General features: G+C 39.0%; 2 protein-coding genes and 1 long non-coding RNA gene across 3 annotated transcripts; 2 read left to right on the forward strand and 1 right to left on the reverse strand.

Moving 5' to 3' along the window:
- The first annotated feature begins 6,405 nt into the window (after positions 1-6,405).
- LOC131018122 (GDSL esterase/lipase At3g62280-like) lies at positions 6,406-7,401 on the forward strand. Its single transcript, XM_057946844.1, has 4 exons — positions 6,406-6,637; positions 6,706-6,903; positions 6,990-7,129; positions 7,216-7,401. Exons 1-4 carry the CDS (start codon positions 6,406-6,408, stop codon positions 7,399-7,401), a joined length of 756 nt encoding a protein of 251 aa, XP_057802827.1.
- A 2,014-nt stretch (positions 7,402-9,415) lies between these two features.
- On the reverse strand, positions 9,416-10,798 carry LOC131018123 (uncharacterized). Its single transcript, XM_057946845.1, has one exon. The coding sequence runs from the start codon at positions 10,796-10,798 to the stop codon at positions 9,416-9,418; it is 1,383 nt and encodes a 460-aa protein (XP_057802828.1).
- Positions 10,799-16,736: 5,938 nt separating this feature from the next.
- On the forward strand, positions 16,737-17,743 carry LOC131017048 (uncharacterized). Its single transcript, XR_009099364.1, has 2 exons — positions 16,737-17,066; positions 17,568-17,743. It is a non-coding gene; the product is annotated as an uncharacterized LOC131017048 (long non-coding RNA).
- Positions 17,744-21,238: the final 3,495 nt, after the last annotated feature.

Genomic DNA, 21,238 nt, shown 5'->3' on the forward strand with positions numbered 1-21,238 from the left:
CTAAAATAAAATAAAAATAAAACTTAACCAAAAAATCGAAATAATCATTGAATGCGATTTAAACCATTTGTTGGTTTCCTATTTGTGTAATCAGATTGCAAGAATTTTGATAGAACTCATGAGAATCTCTAATAACATGTAATAACAAATAGGGTTATTAGCACGTAAATACACAAACTTTTTATATTTTCTCAAATTTAACATGACTTTTACTTTTAATCCACAAATACATGAACTTAACATTTTTTTTTCTGATTTTTGACATCGACAAGAAAAAATTCTAATTTATTATTAACGTGAAGGCCGATATACCATGTCATTCACTCTCTAATCAAAATAATGAATCAAATTACTCTATTCATCAAGTGCATATTTCGTAATCCACGTCATGTATTCCGGCCTCCACCTCAACAATAAATAGAGTTTTTTCATGTCGATGTCAAAAATCAGAAAAAAAAAAAAAAAAACGCTAAGTTCGTATATTTGTGGGCTAAAAATAAAAGTCATGTTAAATTTCAGAAAATATAAAAAGTTCGTGTATTTAGAGACTAATAACACTAACAAATATTTATGAGTTCTTCCACAACTAACTATATATACCTTACTTGACTTAGACATAACGAAATTGATTTAAAGATTTTTATTAAGAATCGATTTAAACACAGTTTACTAATATTCAAATTCGGTGGTCATGCATTCACAATCACAGCCTCACAATTCACAAATATTTACCATAAACGAAAATTGCAAAATTTTGACAAAGTTCATTGATTAATTTCAAAACCATGTGACCTGTAAAGCTGCACAATGGCCAAAATTTAAATCGAGTATTTTGATTCCTTTTATTTTATATTAATTTTTAATAAATGAATAATTTATTACGATTTCATTAAGAAGTTATTAATTTTAGTTCGAATAAAACTTATTTTAGGCCCGATTGCATTTTTCTTCTACTCCACATTTTTTTACCAAGATGAAATTGACCATAAACAAAATCACGAAAAATATTGGTACCCATTTCATCACCCTCTCGGCTCCCATCATCAATCTAATGCTACATCCCACTCTCTCTCTCTCTAGATTTCAAATCTGATATCTCTTTCTCTCTCACCCCATACTAAGTTTCTTGTTTCCCCTCTCTCTGTGATGGATGGCTGAAAAGCAACGTTGCCATCTTGATTACCTATTTAGCTATTTTAAATTTATTAGAACTAACAAATCACATATATAGTAGTCACTTTATTTCTTTTCAGTTTTCCCATTTTCCATTTTGTGATTCTAATGGGTAATATTGATATGAAACTCTCCATGCATTCAATCTTGATGGAGACAATCAGATCCTCTTTGTCTCTCTCCCCCCCCCATACAACCTTCTTTCCCATCTCTCTGTCTTCACCAAACTTTCTTAATCCAAAGTTGCAATAAGAGTTTGGTGACCGGATTTAATGATAGTAAATGAATTAACCAAATAAAGTTGATTTGCATGCATCAGCTCTTCTTCTTCTACTTGGATAATAACTCTATTTAAACAAGATGTGAGTAATGTTTTCAAGCCATCGCATTCTGTCCTTCTGCATCTTCCTATCCTTTCCAGCTAAAAAAAAACAAGAAAATGTATTATTCTAGCAAAATCTCCCTCGCTCTCGTGTGCTTCTTCTTCCTTGGCTTCGGCACTACCACGGCGTATTGGAGATATTTATGCATGCTACGTCAGCAGTCAACAGTCAAAGTTGTTAGAGTTAGTTAGTGAGGGCGTTAATCTGTTAAACTTAGTTTAGCTTGTTAATGCTAAGTTTAGCTAGTTTAGCCACTTATCTCTTTACTTTCAGCTGTGTATATATAGTGTTTTTCTTTCATAATTGTACTCACTTTTTCCAAATTAATGAAATCAATTTCTCTCTCTCTGCAAAGACTCAGCCTAGAGTATCTCAATATGGTATCAGAGCCTGAAAAACTTTGGGAGATTTCATCTTTTTCTCGATCCTTTTTTCTGCTTTTTTCGCTGGAAATCATGGCCACTGCTTCCACAAATTCATCTCTGCCGAATCTACATCCAATGATCCTTCGGCTTGATCGAAACAACTATCCTTTTTGGAAAATTCAAATTCTCTCCACCATCAGAGCTCATGGTTTTGATGATTTCATATCATCAACCGTAACTGCTCCTTCTCCTTTTTTACCATCTACAAATGAAAATCCCCATCCAAATCCTGAATATACAATTTGGATCCGTAAGGATCACTTTCTCATGAGCTGGATGTTGTCTTCAATCAGCGAATCCATGCTAGGGCATGTTGTTCGATGCTCCTCGTCACAACAGATCTGGTCTGTTCTGGAGCAATTATTTCAGTCGCAGTCTAGATCGCGAGTTCTACAATTGAAGAAAATGCTTCACTCTCAGAAGAAAGGAAGTCTCTCAGTCGATGAATACTTCTTGAAGATGCGAAGTTTTGCTGATCAGCTAAATGCTACCGGTCATCTGATTTCTGATGATGATTTAGGAGATCTTATTCTCAACGGTTTTGGACCAGAGTATGAATCAGTCGTTGTCACTCTAATGCACAGAGCTGATGCACCTTCCTTGCAGGAGATACAATATGCTCTTCAATCACACGAGATAAGGCTGCAACAATCTCACTACTCTATCGTCGATCCAATCGCACACTATATTCAAAGAGGAGGCATGACTAGCAAGGGAAGTTTCAAATTCTCTGGCAAAACTCCTATTGTGTGTCAATTGTGTGGAAAAACAGGGCATGTTGCAGTCAAATGTTACAAACGCTTTGATGTAAATTTTCTTGGTACAGACTCTGCAAATACTAACACTACACCGCAGGCATATCTTGCTGATAACCAATCCTACTCTGAGCTTGACTATGATGAAGAAGAAGGTGTATGGTATGTGGATAGCGGAGCCACCAATCATGTCACCAACACCTTAGCTAACATGCAGCTGAATACCCCCTATAATGGCTCTGAGGCTCTTACTGTTGGTAATGGTAAGGTTATTCCCATTTCCTCTATTGGTAAAAGTTATATTCCTTCACATTCAAATTCCTCTTCCCTACTACTTAACAATATACTCTACGTTCCTCAAATTACAAAAAATCTCATTAGTATATCACAATTCACAAAAGATAACAATGTTATCTTTGAGTTTCATGATTCTTGCTGCCTTGTGAAGGACAAACTCAATCGCAAAATACTACTGAAGGGGAAGCTCCATCAAGGACTGTATCAGATTGACTTATCCAAGCTCTCTCCTCAGTCTACTGCTTCAATTCCATCTGCTGCTGTCACACAATCCTTTCCATCGTTTGCATGTTTTCATACTGTCAAGCCTCAAGGTGTTCTTCCTTTTTCTTGTACTGCTCTCCAAACCACATGTACTGCTTCTTCTACATGTACTTGTTCTTCTTCAAATAATGAAATAAATGTTTGGCATAACAAGCTTGGTCATCCAAATTTTAAGGTGCTTTCACATATTCTTAATATGTTACAGATACCAGTTAAAAAATCTTCTCTCAATTTTTGTGATGCATGTAGTATTGGTAAAATACATCAAAAACCACATGTCTCACACTCACTTAAAACCACATAGCCCTTTCAGCTCATACACTCTGATCTCTGGGGTCCTTCCCATCAAGCTTCACCTCAAGGATATAGATACTACATCCACTTTGTGGATGATTTTACTAGGTTCACCTGGATCTACCCTCTCACATTAAAGTCTGAAGCCTGTTCCACTGTCAAAAAGTTTTTCCAATTCATTAAATGTCAATTCAATACATCTATTAAAGTCTTTAGATCTGACTGGGGAGGGGAATACCGAGCCTTAGTACCTTTCTTTAATGAACTAGGAGTTAAATTTCAACATCCTTGCCCACATATACATACTCAAAATGGGAGGGCTGAGAGAAAGCACCAACATATAGTGGACTTAGGTTTAACTCTTCTAAGTCAAGCCTCCCTACCACTTACTTACTGGTGGCATGCTTTTGAAGCCGCCACCTATCTCATAAATCGTCTCCCCACTGCCACATTACAAATGAAATCTCCATATCAATCACTTTTTCATAAACTCCCTGACTACTCCTCTATTCATGTTTTTGGATGTTCATGCTTTCCATATCTCAAACCTTATCAGTCCCATAAGCTTCAATTTAGATCTCAAAAATGTGTTTTTCTAGGCTACAGCAACAATCACAAAGGTTACAAATGCTTAAGTGCTGAGGGAAGAGTTTTTATAGCTGATACTGTACATTTTAATGATTGTGAATTCCCTTATTCTAGCTTGTTTCCTGACCATTCTTCTACAGCAGCAGATAACTATGTTCTACAACCATCTCTTCCACAACCACCTGTTCCACAACCACCTGTTCTATTTCCACAACCACCTGTCCTAGAACCACCCTCACCACCTCCTGCTCCAGTCCATCACTCTCCTCTACCTGTCAACTCATCCTCCTCCTCTCATCACTCCTCATCTTCCTCTTCTCCTTCAGATGCTTCCTCATCTCTCTCTTCTCCTCCAGTTACTCCACCTCAAGTCACGAACACTCACAACATGACTACTAGGGCCAAAAATGGTATTCACAAGCCCAAACTATATACAGCCACACTTACTGGTCCTCCTGTTTCCACTTTACTTCCAGCCTTGCCATTATCTCTAGAGGAAGCCTTAGCTCATGATGGGTGGTATAAAGCTATGGAAGCTGAGTTCAATGCCATTCTTGGCAAAGGAACATGGGTTCTAATCCCTCCTGATCCATCACTCAAAGTTATTAGCAATAAATGGATTTTTCGTGTAAAGCTTAATCCTGATTATTCATTGGATAAACTCAAGGCTCGGCTTGTTGCCCGAGGATTTGAACAATTTGCAGGTGTGGATTTCATTGAAACTTTCAGTCCGGTTGTGAAGCCCTCTACCATCAGGTTAATGTTCTCCTTAGCAGCTACTAAAGGGTGGGCTATCAAGCAAATAGATGTTAATAATGCATTCTTAAATGGTGATCTCACTGATACTATCTATATGGCGCAACCGGCTGGATTTGAAGATCCTGATCATCCTGAATATATTTGCAAGCTCCAAAAAGCTCTTTATGGCTTGAAACAAGCCCCGAGGGCATGGTATGATACATTAAAAGCTGAAATCTGTGGTCTTGGATTTACAAGGTCAGAATCCGATTTCTCTCTTTTCTATCAAAAGAATGATTCTGCTCTTACTCTCATTCTAGTTTATGTTGATGATATCCTTGTGACTGGAGATAATGCACAAGTTGTGGATACTGTGATTGATACTCTCAACAAAAAATTCTCTGTCAAAGCTCTTGGTCATGTCAACTATTTCTTAGGAATTGAGGTTCAACATTCAGATGGTGTCTTTACATTGGGCCAACATAAGTATATACATGAGCTCCTCACCAAGACAAGAATGGCAGACTGCAAACCGTGTCCCACACCTATGACGCCTGCAACTAAGCTCTCTCGTGACAAAGGAATTCCTTTTGAAGATCCCACACTGTATAGAAGCACCGTTGGGGCGCTTCAATACCTTACTTTGACACGGCCGGACATTGCCTTCACAGTTAATAAATTAAGCCAATTCCTTGCCCAGCCGACCACCTTGCATTGGGGAGCTTGCAAACGTCTACTTCGCTACCTAAAAGGCACAGCACAGCTTACTTTACAGTTCAAGCCCTCTTCTTCCTCGCAACTCATTGCTTTCTCCGACGCGGATTGGGCTGGTTGCCCCGTTGATCGCAGGTCCACCGGCGGTCACTGCATTTTTCTCGGCTCCAACTTGGTATCCTGGTCCGCTAAGAAGCAAGATATAGTGTCTCGAAGTAGTGCGGAATCTGAGTATAGAAGCATGGCGAATGCTTCCACCGAACTCGTTTGGCTTGCTGCGATATGTGATGAACTTGGCGTTCCTGTCTCTCCGCCTCATAAACTGTGGTCTGATAATGTGAGCGCTATTGCCTTAGCCAGTAATCCAGTCTTTCACGCGAGGACCAAACATATTGAAATTGACATTCATTATATTCGCGAGAAGGTGCTTGCAAAAGTTATCGATGTTGGTCATGTGCCATAATCCGAGCAACTTGCAGATATCTTCACCAAAGCTCTCTCCGATTCTCGCTTTCTTTTACTTCGTGATCGGCTCAACCTTACCTCTGCTACTCCTGGTTCGGTTTCACGGGGGAGTATTGGAGATATTTATGCATGCTACGTCAGCAGTCAACAGTCAAAGTTGTTAGAGTTAGTTAGTGAGGGCGTTAATCTGTTAAACTTAGTTTAGCTTGTTAATGCTAAGTTTAGCTAGTTTAGCCACTTATCTCTTTACTTTCAGCTGTGTATATATAGTGTTTTTCTTTCATAATTGTACTCACTTTTTCCAAATTAATGAAATCAATTTCTCTCTGTCTGCGAAGACTCAGCCTAGAGTATCTCAATACGGCGACGGCGGCCGCTTGCAGCAACGAACCACTAATATTCAACTTCGGAGATTCCAACAGCGACACAGGCGGCGCTTCTGTTCTTGGAGGGAAGCCGCTCGAGTTCCCGGAGGGGCGAACATTCTTTCACGAGCCAACCGGCCGTGTAAGCAATGGTCGCCTCATCCTCGACTTTTTATGTGAGTTTCCCTCCTCAACTCATTATATGTTATATTTATAACTAATTGTGACGATGGTGCGTGTGTAGGCGAGAGTCTGGAGACGAAGTTCTTGACCCCATATCTGGAGCTCTTCACTCCGGATTTCTCAAACGGCGTCAACTTCGCCTTGGCCGGCGCCGACTCCCGCGTGGGAATAAGCATCCCTCCAAATGCGTTCACGCTGGGCAACCAATTTGCCGAACTCAGTCGCTTCCAAAACGTCTCCATTCGCCGTGGCTCTCTTGGTAATCAAGCACGTTCATGCTTAATTAATTGATAAGTCGAACTCGTGGATTAATCTAATAACTTGGTCTGAAATTGTTGTGGACAGATGCAGGGCAGGTGAAATCTGCTCTCTTCATGTTGGATATCGGCCAAAACGATCTCCAATTCGACAGCGATAACCTAACTCCCCAAGAAGTGCTCGAGAGAGTCCCCATAGTCGCCTCCAACATTAGGGATACTATGCAGGTTAATTCATTAATTAATTATCTCTCTTGTTAATTCATTATATAATATAACTTTAACTATAACATTTGTTTCTTTTCTTCAAGCAGAAGCTATACCAGCTGGGTGGGAGAAATTTCTGGGTGCACAACACGGGGCCGTTGGGCTGTTTGCCTTCCAACGTAGCCCGCATAAATGCATCCACGGCGGTCGACGAGTACGGCTGCGTTTCCGACAGGAACAAAGCAGCTGCCGCCTTCAACTTGTTGAGTATCGACCCTCGTCGTCGTTGTTGATGGCTTCCTTCTCCGGGGCAGCAAAGCAGCGGCAACACAGCGGCGGAACAGCAGCAGGGAAGGCGGCGGCAGGGGCAGCAGCGGCGGTGGCTGTCCTCCGGCAACAACGCAGCAGCAACAGCGGCGCAGCAACGAGGTAGCAGCAGTCTCGACAACCTGCAAAGAAAAACACACAAAGAGAGGAACAAGGGGCGTCGATCTTCTCGGCTCAGGTACAGCTCTCTTCCTCTCGATCACGCACACACTAAGCCACGAAGAATCACAAAGGGGACGTTGCTCTCGCCGGCACCACAATCGGCCAACAAGCCTTACACCTTCACCGGTAGCACCTCCACACAAAGGAAGAACACTAAGCAATTTTCGTCTGCACTACAGCCACAGACCAAGGGCTCTTTAAATAGCCTACCATAGAAGGATCTAGAGAAGGAAGGTGAAGAGGTTCATGGGGGAGAAGAAGCGCAGGGGTCACAGCCCCAAAAGGGCACTAATTTTCGACTGGAAGGGGGGAAATGGGAGGGCTGCCAAAATAAGGAGGATAGGGCATGGGCTTGTTGGGCCAAATTTGGGCCAACTAACAATACAACTCCCAGCTTGAGCGTCTTTGTCGGGAGCTGCAGTCGGAGATGAGCGACGCCACCATCGTCTACGTCGACGTCTACTCCATCAAGCTGGACTTGATCGTCAACGCGACATCCTATGGTTAATTAGAACGTTTTTATAGTATATAATATCATTTTGTAATAAATTCATATATAACGATTATTAATAAATTGTGATCCATGCAGGGTTCGAGAATCCCTTCGTGGAGTGCAAGCCTAAGGGGCGTGTGTGCCCGGAGGGATCGCGCTATGTGAGCTGGGATGGAGTTCATTACACAGAGGCGGCTAATATGTTGGTTGCGTCTAAAATACTCTCCACCAATTTCTCTACTCCTCCACTTCCATTTCATTTTTTTTGCAATTAATCTACTCTGGTTAGTCTCCACTAAATTTGTAATAATCCTCCGGCTTGCATTGGATTGAGCATTGTTTCTCACTTGTCTTTTATGCTAGCATTCTCATGCTTCTTATGGAAATCAAGAATTTTTTTAATTATGCGTTGCATTTACACACAAGCCTTCAAAAATAGTCAACAATAACAATAAAAACAATTGTAGTATATAATTCAACATCAAGGCATTTAGCAACTCCACGCAAAAATCAGATCATAAATTAAGAGTAATTAACCCTTGATTTAAATTGGTGTGCAAACCGGCGTTTGTGGTTTTAATGAACTTTTTATCTAGTTTCCTTTTCCAGCAAAGTCAGCGTCAAACAATTGAGAAAATTTCTAGGAAACAAGAAGCAAGGTATAGAAAAATGAGTGCCATTCAACTTTTACAAGAATCGGGAACTCATACACAGGCAAATCGAAAAGCTGGAACTTTGTGTGATTGAATACGTGGATTTATGCGACAGTATTGATTTGGTTAACCGAGAAATGCATGTTAGTTACTAAAATTATATTGTCAAAGTTGAAACTAGTCGCAGATGTCTAAACTAGAATATTAAACTTCTGTGTTTATTCCGCCGTTTTTATGTAATCGATCAAATTTGGAATTAGTTATTTACTTATTTGTAGTCTCATTAATATTACCAGATATATTATTCCCTCCGTCTGAAACATCTTTCTAAGAATTAAGAAGACTTGGTGCAAACAAGAAAATTTGTATGCGGTGATTGATACGATCCGTATCAACGGTGGAGCAATTCGAGTAGCTCAAACTCCAGAAATCGAGAGAGAAGAGAGAGATTTGATAACTATCAACCAAAATATTCATTTCATACTCAATAAACTTAGAGATTACATTATTTATACCTAATAATAAAAACCTAATGGGCTAATGGGCTAGAGCATAATAGGGCCAAGCTAGGGGATAGGCTGGGTGTATCATTCCCCACCCCTTCACAATCACCTTGTCCTCAAGGTGAAGCTGTAAAAAAAAAAAAAAAAAATGGCCATGGGAGAAAATCAGCTAAAAGCTTGATAAAGCTATGCCCACCATGTGCTCGACAAACGTCCCAGCTAAAAACTGCACAAAATTAATCCAAACAAACTTAAGAACTGATACACATCGACTAGGAGTGCCCAAGAGGTCCGGTGGCGGTTCGCCGCATAGCTGGACTTCTTGACCGACAAAAGCAAGCATGGAAGAGTAGAAGTTAGAGACGACGCCCACGGTTAAAGAATCCGTAATAACAGCAGATAAGGATCCAAAAGCAACGGCCACAATCTCGTCCTTAGAGCCGGCGAGCAACCAAAAACGAGTACCGATTCCACGATCCTTCTCCTTGATTTCGACGGCGTCATGTGGCATGGTTGAAAGCGGAGACACGTCTTGAGGCAGAGGAAGGAGGAGACGGGCCTGTGCACTTGGGCTGTGGGCAACCACAATCAAAACTTTAGGGCCACTCATATTGGGCCTAAATATGATGATTGGGTTGGGCTTTTCATTTTTAGACTTGGGCCAAAGAGGAATCTGAAACAGCCGATTCAACGAATCATGAGAAACCCTCGCTCGCTGTACATTAATCGACCGTATCGGCAACGTCGACGGCGGGGGTACACCCTCAATAATCTCACTGTCAACTGCCGGAATAGGCTTGCCCGGTGGATCAAGGTCATCTTCTCCGTAACCTAGAAGGAGTAATTTTTTGTTGCGGCAACGATGGGTCGTAGACGGTGGTGACTGACTGGATGGGCTCGGAATTGGCGGAGGACTCACCGGAGGAGTTATTGGTGGTGGTGGTATTGCAGGTGAAGGTGGTACGTTTGGGGGTGGCTCGGTGGGAGGAGGTGGTCGTGGTAGTGGAGGTGTTGACGGCGGCGGCGGCGGTGGAGGCTGGAGAACTATTGGTGACAGCGGAGACAGAGAATTGATTCCTGTAGAAGGATGAGGCGACGAGAATGGTTGTGCAGAGGCGCAAAGGCTTGAGGTACCCTTCACTATAACTTCAACTCCAGCCATGGAATCAAGAGATTTAGGATCGCCAAAGTCATCCTCATCGTCGGCGCCGAACAGAATCAAATATTTGCTGCGGCATCGGTGGGTATCGGACCAAGTTTGGTCACAATTGTAGCAAAGCCCGCGGTCATTTTTCTCTTCAATTTCAGATGGGCTAAGACGGCGAATGGGGAGAAGTGATGTGGAGTGAGTTGTGCGTAGGAATGGGGGAAACGATCTGGGTGGGTAATGGGCTGGAGTAATAGGTGGTGGGGAAGGGGATGGACACCCGTAGAGATTTGGAGCAGTAGCCGGAGGAAACGTGTTTGTGGTCGGAGTGTCGATAGAGGCTTGCAGGCTGTAGATGGAGGTTCGAAGCTCTTCAATGGCGGCGAGAATTTTTGATTTTGACATTTTTTTTTTTGTTTTTTTTTTTGGATATTCAAAGAGAAATACTCTCAATGAAAGCACCAATTGATACGATCCGTATCAACGGTGGAGCAATTCGAGTAGCTCAAACTCCAGAAATCGAGAGAGAAGAGAGAGATTTGATAACTATCAACCAAAATATTCATTTCATACTCAATAAACTTAGAGATTACATTATTTATACCTAATAATAAAAACCTAATGGGTTAATGGGCTAGAGCATAATAGGGCTAAGCTAGGGGATGGGCTAGGTGTATCAGTGATCGCGAGAGAGAGACAGTCAGAGTGTCAGTTCTAAATTCTAGATCGGGGGAGCATGAGATTGATAATGAGAATGACCAAATGTGATTTTGTTTATGGTGAAAAAAAAATTAATTTTGCCTAAAATAATTTTTATCGTACCATAGACTAACTAATTCAGAATTTGGATGTTTAGAACGATCAATTAAGGTTATAAGATTTATACATCAAAAAAACTTGTATGCGGACTCCCGCATAGTATGTGGGCGGGTCGAGTCTGCCTTGACCCGACCCGAATCTAAATGATATATTACTTGTTTCACAATTACAATCAATATGAAATCCTTGGTGCAGAGGTCTGCGCCTCATGTGTATTTTATCTTAAATGTCATTGGTTCAAAACCCAATTGGCATTTATTTTTTCTCGTTTTTTTTTGTGTTTTTTTACTTTTTTTTGCTTTCTTTTTCAGTTTTATTAATATATATTCATTTTTTTCTCTCTTTATTTTTAATGCTTTTTGGTTAATTTCTTTTTATGTTTTATTTATGTTTCTATTTCAGTTTTTTTTACTGTTTCAATTTTTTTCTTCTTTGTTTATGTTTTTTAACATATTTATTTTATTTTATTTATATTTACGTTATTGCAAAATAATAATTATTATGACAAAAAGTAATTATTGACATAATAAAAAGTAATATTGAATACATGACTGTTGTGATTTTATTATAGTCTTGAAACTATCTTTAGAATTAAAATATTATTTATGATAATTGTTGCTTTTATTTATGAGAACTTATACTTTTAATTACTTGGTCAAATAATTATTATCTAATAAAAAATAATTATTGTTGTGATAAAAAGTAATACGTAATTATTATGAAGAAATATAATATTTTTGAAGCATTACATTTCTTCAAAACAATGTTTATTTTAATTCATACGAACTTGTACTTTTAGTTATTTGCTCAAGTAATAATCATTGTAAATAAAAGTAATTATTGATGTGAAAAAAGTAATGTTATTTTCACTCGCTTATACAGTTGTACTTTTATTTTTAACTATTTGGCCAAGTAATTATAGTCATAATAAAAAGTGATTATTAATACAATGAAATGTAACGTTTCCATATTATTACATTTGTTCACAATAATTTTTACTTTTATTCTTAAAAAATTATACTTTAGTTATTTAATCAAATAATTATTATTGTACGAAAAAATAATCATTGATATGTATAAAAGTAATGTTATTTTTACTCGTTATTAGAACTTATAATTTTGTATATTTGATCAAGTAATCATTGTCGTTATAAAAAGTAACTATTGATATGATGTAATGTAATATTTCTAAAGTATTATATTTGTTCACGATAATTGTTACTTTTTTATGATAATTTATAGTTATAGTTATTTGCTTAAATAAATATTTTTGTAAGTAAAAGTAGTCATTGATGTGAAGAAAAGTATGTTTACGTTCAAAAAAATGTATATCTTATGTTTATTAAAAGTAAATATTCCTATTAGTAGTCAGGGTTTAGGGTTTAGTGTTTAGAAAATATAATACTTTACATTGAATGAAGATAAATACTTATATTAATAAAAGTATACTCTTAGGCTAACTATATATTTTGTACTTATTAAAAGTAATAATTGTCTTAATAAAAAATAATTATTCATATAAGAAATGTAATATTTTAAAATTATTATCTTTTACACGAAAATTGTTGATATAAATAAAGGTAATGTTTTAAAAATAATACATTTTTTCATAAAGATAATAACTTTTAATCATAACAATATTTACTTTGAAATAACTAAGAAATAAATAAATATATAAAAGATAAATAGGAAAAGGGGGGGGGGGGGATGAGAAAAAAAAAAGGAAAAAGAAAACACAAGAAAAAAAGGAAAAGAAAGATAAAATGGAAAAGAAAACGCAAGGAAAAAAAAAGAGGAAAAAAGGAAAAGAAACAAAAAATGGAATAGAAAAAAACGAAGGAAATGGGTATTGAAACACTACCTCTTTTGGGTAAATTAATAAACCACAAAAATTACCATTGCACCATATCACATATTTGGTTTTAGTTAGTAAAATTTACAATATATTGAGTCACGTCAGCGGGTCCGCATCGTATGCACACACCCGCATGCAAGACCTACTCTCAATTTATTAATAAAAATTTAGTATGACTAAAAACATTATAATTAATTTATGTTTTATAAAAATTTAGTAGGATACTCACACCCATTGTTGGAACAGTGGATCTCAATCGATTCAACATGGAAACATATACTCCCTCCGTCCCAATATTCAAGTCACGTATTCCTTTTTTAGCCGTCCCATGTAACAAGTTCCCTTTCCTTTTTTGGCATTAATTAGGACTCAATTAAGCATTTAATTAAGTCTCTCTACCCACTTGCTTTTCTCTCTCTCGCTCTCTCTCTCTCTCTCTCGTCTCAACCCCACCTGCCTCTCTCTATTTTCTCTCTCAATCGCCTCCACCGCCATCCTCTTCCACCGCTTCCCACCTCTCCACCTTCACCGCCTCTACCACCACTGCGCCGGACTCCAACACCTCCGCGCCACCGTTCCTCTCACCCTTCCACCTTCCACCGCTTCCAACACCTCCTGCTCCGCCTCGCGTCTCCGCCGCCAACGCAACTCGCGCCGCCTCGCGCTTCCGTCTTCACCGACTCCAACGCCACCGCCGCTTCGCGCCTCCTCCTGCGCCGCCTTCCACCGTGGGCAGATCTGTGGCCATGATTTAGGGATTTGCAGGTATTTAGGGAAAATTGTCTGGTTTTGGTTGTTGGGGTGGGATTGCATATTTACAGATGGTGGTGCGGTTGTCGTCGGAGACAGGGAGAGAACAAGGAAGGAAGAGGGCGCTGGTGGTGGTGGCGGACAGATCTCTGGCCATGGTGGTTCTCTGCCCATGCGCCGGACTCAATTTTGCTAGATCTGGGAGAGAGACCGCCGGAGATCGCCGGAGAGAACCACCGGAGAGAGAAGGTGGTCTATGAGAGATAAAATTTCCAAAAGGTGGCCGGAGAGAGACCACCGGAAATGATTTTGATTAATTTCCAGTTTTTTAATTTTGTTATATTTCTTGTTGTTTTAGTCAATTGAATTAGTAAATAAAATAACATTAAATAAAGTACTAATTATGTGGTCCCTACTACTTTTACATTCACTTTAACGGGGTGGTGGACGTCGTATCCCACCAAATAATTCCTGCAATAGCTAAGAATTAATATAATTAGTAGTAAGCAGGGTCGAACCACAGGGAACGGGTAATTGCAATCAATTTCCTAAAGATCTAAAAATTGGTGTAGCCACCACGCCTTAAAGTGATAGAAAAATTAATTTACTAAGAAAACAAATTAAATCAAATAAAATAACACTAGAAAATAGTCAAAGAAAAGTAACTCGCCTCGAATAAATCCATATTAATTTAATGACTCTGATCATCGACGCAATGATTAATTAATCCCTATCAACCAACCAGTTATAGGATACCGTGAAACGCAACGAACGTACCCCAATTCCTACTTACTGTATCGATAAACAGCTGGAGACGCCAGACCTGCTTATTTCCCTTATTAAAATATAACCTAGCTGGAGACGCCAGACCTAGATTTAATATTCTAATAGCATTAAGATGAAGGAACCCAGTTTAGATAAATTATCCTAGATACGTTAGTAATAATTCATCCACTAATTTATTCCTACTACGAACATGGTAGCTTTATCACTAATCAGCCCTATTCCAACAATTACGGATTGGGGGAACCAATTGACTGTAATCCAATTTAACCTAAGTTGATCAGGCTTAAATTAAATCAGAACTATCTTTAAAGACAAGGAACAAATCGAAATCAACAGGAATCAATTATATGAACAATTAGGTCTCACAAATTATTAAATCAATACTTCATTATTCTCGCCGAATTAAAAATTAGCTACTCATAATTAAAACTAGAACAATCAAATAAATAAAATCAAACATAAAACAATAAAAATAAAATAAAATGCAATTGAAATAAATAAGTGACCACCACTTGAAAATCAAAGGAAATTCATCTGCTCCTTAATCTCCAACAAAGTAGCCGCCAATTCCAATGCCAAAATTTTAAAAACAATAATCTAAAGCTGTCACGACCGGGCTTAACTAAGGATAGTTAATCCGGGGAATCATGACCAATGGAGGGAATTAAGAAGCGGGAATAAGAAAGGGATTAATTTGTAGAAGCGGATCGAAAGTTTACACTGAACCAGAAGAAAATTCTAATGTATAAAGAAGTCACTCTTTATAAACTTGAAAGGATTTTACAAGCCAAAGATGTTGTTTACATACGAGAAACAATAGAGAAGACCTATTGTGATCTTTACACAAAATAAGTGTTCGAAGCGGAAGACTGACTGGAGAGGCATGTTAAAGACATGCGTCTCGAAATATACATTCAACCAAAACAAAAGACCGCTCGACACCATTTCATCATCGTCTCTGCTCAACCTGCACGTTTATAAATACATACAGGGCTGAGTATAAAATACTCAGTGGACACATGCCAAAGATACGTACATGCATACTAAAGCAAATTATCATGCCTTTTCTCATGGCGTACAGAGGTTTTAGTAAAAAGTCTGTACCCACTAGTCATTTACTTGTACTAAAGTTCGTCTGATCAGACTATGTTCTTTTGTACTCTACCATATCTGCAATGATAACTGTGTGCCGAGAAGGTGGCCACCTTCTACGGTCACTGACCGGCCGATATGCTAAACCGGCTCACGGTCCTAGACCGGCCGATACGCTAAACCGGCTCACGGTCCTAGACCGGCCGATACGCTAACTGGCTCACGGTCCCTTGTGTACACTAATCCTGTCTAACATCTGGATAGAACAGGACCCGAATTCGATTAACTGCTGGTGTCAGATAGGTATCATACATAAATCTTAAAATTGATAGGCAATGATAATAGTTTGCAAGATTTTATTCAACTGCAGCATAATCTAAACTTTGATTTTTATATAAGAAAGCCCACCTGATCGTGGTCTGATGATTCAGGTGATTCTGAACTATGGATTCACCTTCTCTTGTATATGACCTTCAATATAGATTAACTAACTAAGTAGATAACGAGAAAATAATATGAATTTAACTTAAAGAACACTTATGTTGGTTTTAAGGTGATATTTCTATTGGAAATCTTGGGATGTAGACTAGTTGTTTGACAAACTTATCAACAAACCAACTTAGACTGAAACTGCAATAATTATAACTCTGGCATTAATCAATTCTATTCACACTAATTAAAAATAAATACTAACGTAGAATTATTATAAATTCCCTCTTTATTTTTAAAGAGCTTGATTCTAAGATGATCTAATATAGGTTTAACTACTAACTAAAATAATTCTATATTTAATGCTTTAATTAACTACTTCTAAGTATAAATAAATAGTTAATCTTATTTACATAAATTATTGGGCTCAAATAATAATAATGCAGTTTGTTTGAATAAATCAAAGGTCCAATTAAAATAAATCTGGGCCATTTACAGAATTAATCCAAAGCCCAACAAAATTTAATTGATCCAATAATTAGTAGCCCAATTAACTATTTTTAGACTAAATAAATTAAGAATCCTATATTCTTCCCTTTAATAAAAGGAATCAAATTAACTTCTCTTTCTTATCTCCTCACGCTCACATACATCTACATTCTCTCTCTGCGTTCCTTCTCTCTCTCTCTCAACTCTGTCGTCCTCTTTCTCTCTCCCTGTCTCCGGTGAGCGTCGCCGGCCTTCGCCGCCTCCGGCGCGGCGAGGTCGGCCTCTCCTCTCCCCCCTTCCTTTCTCTCCATTTTTCCTTTCCCTATGTTTCAATCCCCAAATTATAAAATCAAAATCCTAGGACCTCTCTTCATCCCCTCTGGAATTCGTCTCTCCGGCGAAGCCTGCCGCCCCTCCGTCGTCTCTGTCACGCCGCCGCCTCTTCTGACTCAGGTAAGTCCCTATCTCTCTCTCTACTTCTATCTCTGCTCTCTCCCTCGGACTCCCTCTCTCTCTGCCCTTTCTCGATCTCTCGCTCTCTCTCTCTCTCTGTCCAGGGTGCGGCGGCCGCCGCAAGCTACGACGGCGCTTGCAGCGCCGGCGCTCGCCGCCGCCTGCCCCGCTCCTCTCTCCCTCTACCTCGTTCTGCCTTTCTCACTCTCTTCCTGTTGTCTGTCTCTATCTCACACTCTATCTTACTATCTCTTGCTCAATCTCCCTCTCTCTTCTACTGCAGCAGCCACCGCGGCTGCCGTGGCTCAGGCAGCGCCGATGGTCGCCGCCACCAGCCGCTCCTCCGTCGCGGTGGTTCGCGGCCTGCCGCTGCTAACCTCTCCTTTCCCTTTCTCTATTTCAATCACCAGTTCAAAATCTAATTCCAGCAAAATCTCCAATCTAATTTCTATTTCAGCTTTAACATCACAAAATAATGAATCTTCACTTGTTCTATTTCAGGAACCGAGGTTTCAAGGGATTACTCAGAGTGACAGTTGTCTACTGCTCAAGATTCAATTTTTATATGATGTAAATCTGTTTATTTATTGATTATCGAGAAACTGGGATTGTGTTGCTGAATCTGAATAGGGATGTCTGTAGCTTATTACTATTACTACTGTTTTCACTATTTTTAACTGTTATTATGTACATAAAGAGAAAAGAAATACTACCTTCTTTATACAAACTGCACAAGCTGCTGTAGACGATTATAGATGATTTGCTTTGTTGTTTGGAATTAGCAGAATGGGAAAAAGATGAGACTACTGTAACTCACCATATTTATAATGGTTTGAGTCGGTTAAACGAAGTAGCTGGGTGGAAAGGTGAGAGATACGTGTTAAATCACATGATACGTGTAGTATCATGCTCTACGTGTTCTTTCACAAAAATCTTGTTTCTTTACAAGATAAATGCAGCCAATTCAATCTGATCAATCCATTCAAGAATAGAGTAACAGTTGGGTTAATGAAACTGGGCTTCTTATTACATTTTGGGCCAATACAGTTATTGGGCTAATCTAAAACTGAATTTATAAATAATAATTGGACTATAGTTACCAAATAAAGTCTTAAGCCCAAATAATAACACTATTGGGCTGAAACTAAACTTACATGTATGGATTGGTGGGCTGCCCAAATAATAATATGAATAATTGAATCTATATTTCTTATTTAATCAGCTAATCCCAAATAGAAATTGGATTACTACGGTCCTCTATTTGACGACTATCTATATTAGAATCTAATATGTGAATTTAATTATATAATCAACAATAGTATAAATACGGTGGGGCTACTACATCCTACCCCTCTAAATAAAAATTTCGTCCCGAAATTTGCGTACCTAGTTAAACAATTCTGGGTATTTGTCTCGCATTTTGTCTTCAAGTTCCCATGTTGCTTCTTCCTGGTCGTGGTGTCTCCACAAAACTTTTACCAGTACGATTGATTTATTTCTTAAATCTTGTGTCTTTCGATCCAGGATAGCTTCTGGTCTTTCTTCATAAATTAAGTCTGAACTCAAAGTTATCTCATCCTGACGAATTACGTGTTTGGGGTCGAACACGTATTTCCTTAATTGCGATACATGAAACACATTATGAACATTCCCGAAACTTGGTGGTAAAGCCAATTTATAAGCAACCTGGCCTATTCTTTCCAAGATTTCATAGGGTCCCACAAAACGAGGTTTGAGTTTTCCCTTCACGCCAAATCTAACTATTCCCTTTGATGGAGATACCTTCAGAAAAACTTTATCTCCTACTTCAAACTGTAGTTCAGTTCGGCGCGTATCTGCATAGGACTTTTGTCTATTTTGGGCCTCTTTCATTCTTGTCCGAACCTGTCGGATAATTTCAATCATTTCATTAACTGCGTCCGGCCCTAGATTCTTTCTCTCGCCTACTTCATCCCAATAAAGTGGCGACCTGCATTTCTTTCCATACAATGCCTCGTATGGTGCCATATTAATGGTTGCTTGATAGTTATTATTATACGCAAATTCAACCAGTGGCAACACTGATTCCCAAGCACCGCCTCTATCCAACACTATTGTTCTTAGCATATCCTCCAGTGTTTGAATTGTTCTTTCCGTCTGTCCGTCTGTTTGTGGATGGAAGGCAGTACTAAAATTCAGCTGAGTGCCTAGCTCTTTCTGCAGACTAGTCCAAAATCGAGAGGTGAATCTTGAATCCCTGTCCGAAGTGATTGACATAGGTATTCCATGGAGGCGTACAATCTCTCGGACATACATTTGAGCTAGTTTGTCTGATCCATAAGTAATGGAAATTGGGATAAAGTGGTCACACTTCGTTAGTCGATCTACGACTACCCAAATAGCAGTGTGGTTTCCTCTTGATTTGGGTAAACTGGTAACGAAGTCCATTGTAATATGGTCCCATTTCCATTCTGGAATCGGTAACGGTTGTAGCTTTCCATAAGGTCGTTGATGCAACGCCTTCACCTGCTGACATGTCAAACACCTTTCAACGTAAGAAGCTATGTCTCTCTTCATTCCGTCCCACCAAAACTTCTTCTTCATGTCCTGATACATTTTCGTACTTCCAGGGTGAGCGGTGTAAGGTGTGTCATGAGCTTCACTCATGATTGTATTTCTGAGCTCCTCATCACATGGAATGCACAATCTTCCTTCAAACATAATAGCATTATCAGCAGCTTCCTCGTAACCTGTAGGTTTGTCCGTTCTGATTTTCAAGCGCAATTTCTCTAATATTTCATCTTTCCTTTGCGCATTGACAATTCTTTCTCGAAGATTTGGTTCTGCCAAAACTGTTGCAATGATAGATTGCGTCGTATGTGGGGGTTGTACCACTTCTAAACTCATTCTACTAAAGTTTTCTACCAGTTCTTTCTCCTGAGTAAGGAAAAATCCCAACTGTGGTTGAGTTTTACGACTTAAAGCATCAGCAACCACATTAGCTTTGCCAGGGTGGTAGTTTATTCCACAATCGTAATCCTTTACTAATTCGAGCCACCTTCTTTGTCTCATGTTCAAATCTTTTTGCTCGAAGAAGTATTTTAGACTCTTGTGGTCTGTGAAGATTTCACATCGTACCCCATAAAGGTGATGTCTCCAAATCTTTAGCGCATGTACTACTGCTGCTAATTCTAAGTCATGTGTAGGATAGTTCAATTCGTGAGGCCTAAGCTGTCGAGATGCATAGGCTATCACCCTTCCTTCTTGCATTAACACACAACCTAGTCCATTCTTTGATGCGTCAGTGTAGATGTCATAACCTTTATTAGCTTCTGGTACGGCTAAAACTGGTGCTGTAGTCAATTTCCTTTTTAGTTCTTGGAAGCTTTCCTCACATTCACTTGTCCATGTAAACTTAACTCCCTTTCTGAGTAATTGTGACATGGGTCTTGCTATTTTTGAAAATCCTTCAATAAATCTCCTGTAATATCCTGCTAAGCCTAAGAAACTCCTTATTTCATTAGGGTTAGTTGGCGCTTTCCACTCTTGTATCGTCTGTACTTTTGCAGGGTCCACCTTGATTCCGTCGGATGACACAACATGTCCAAGAAATGTTACTTCATTGAGCCAGAATTCACTTTTGCTAAACTTTCCATAAAGTTGTTCCGTTCTCAGTGTTTCCAGAACTATTCTTAAATGTTTTTCATGTTCTGCTTGGTTTTGAGAATAAACCAAGATATCATCAATGAACACTAGAACAAATTTATCTAGGTATGGGTGGAAGACTCGATTCATGAGGTCCATAAATACCGCTGGGGCATTCGTCAATCCGAATGGTACAACTACAAATTCGTAGTGTCCATATCTCGTTCTAAATGCGGTTTTAGGGATGTCTTCCTGTTTGATTCTCAACTGATGGTATCCAGATCTTAAATCGATTTTTGAGAATACACTTGCACCCTTCAGTTGATCAAACAAATCTTCAATCCTCGGCAATGGATATTTATTCTTGAGCGTGATTTTGTTGATCTCACGGTAATCAATGCACATTCTCATTGTACCGTCCTTCTTTTTCACAAAAAGTACCGGTGCTCCCCATGGTGACACACTAGGTCTGATAAAACCTAGGTCCAATAGTTCTTGAAGTTGGATTTTTAATTCTTCCAGTTCCTTTGGAGCCATTCTATAAGGTG

The sequence above is a fragment of the Salvia miltiorrhiza genome, chromosome 3 (genome assembly GCF_028751815.1).
Source record: "Salvia miltiorrhiza cultivar Shanhuang (shh) chromosome 3, IMPLAD_Smil_shh, whole genome shotgun sequence".
Taxonomy (NCBI): Eukaryota; Viridiplantae; Streptophyta; class Magnoliopsida; order Lamiales; family Lamiaceae; genus Salvia; species Salvia miltiorrhiza.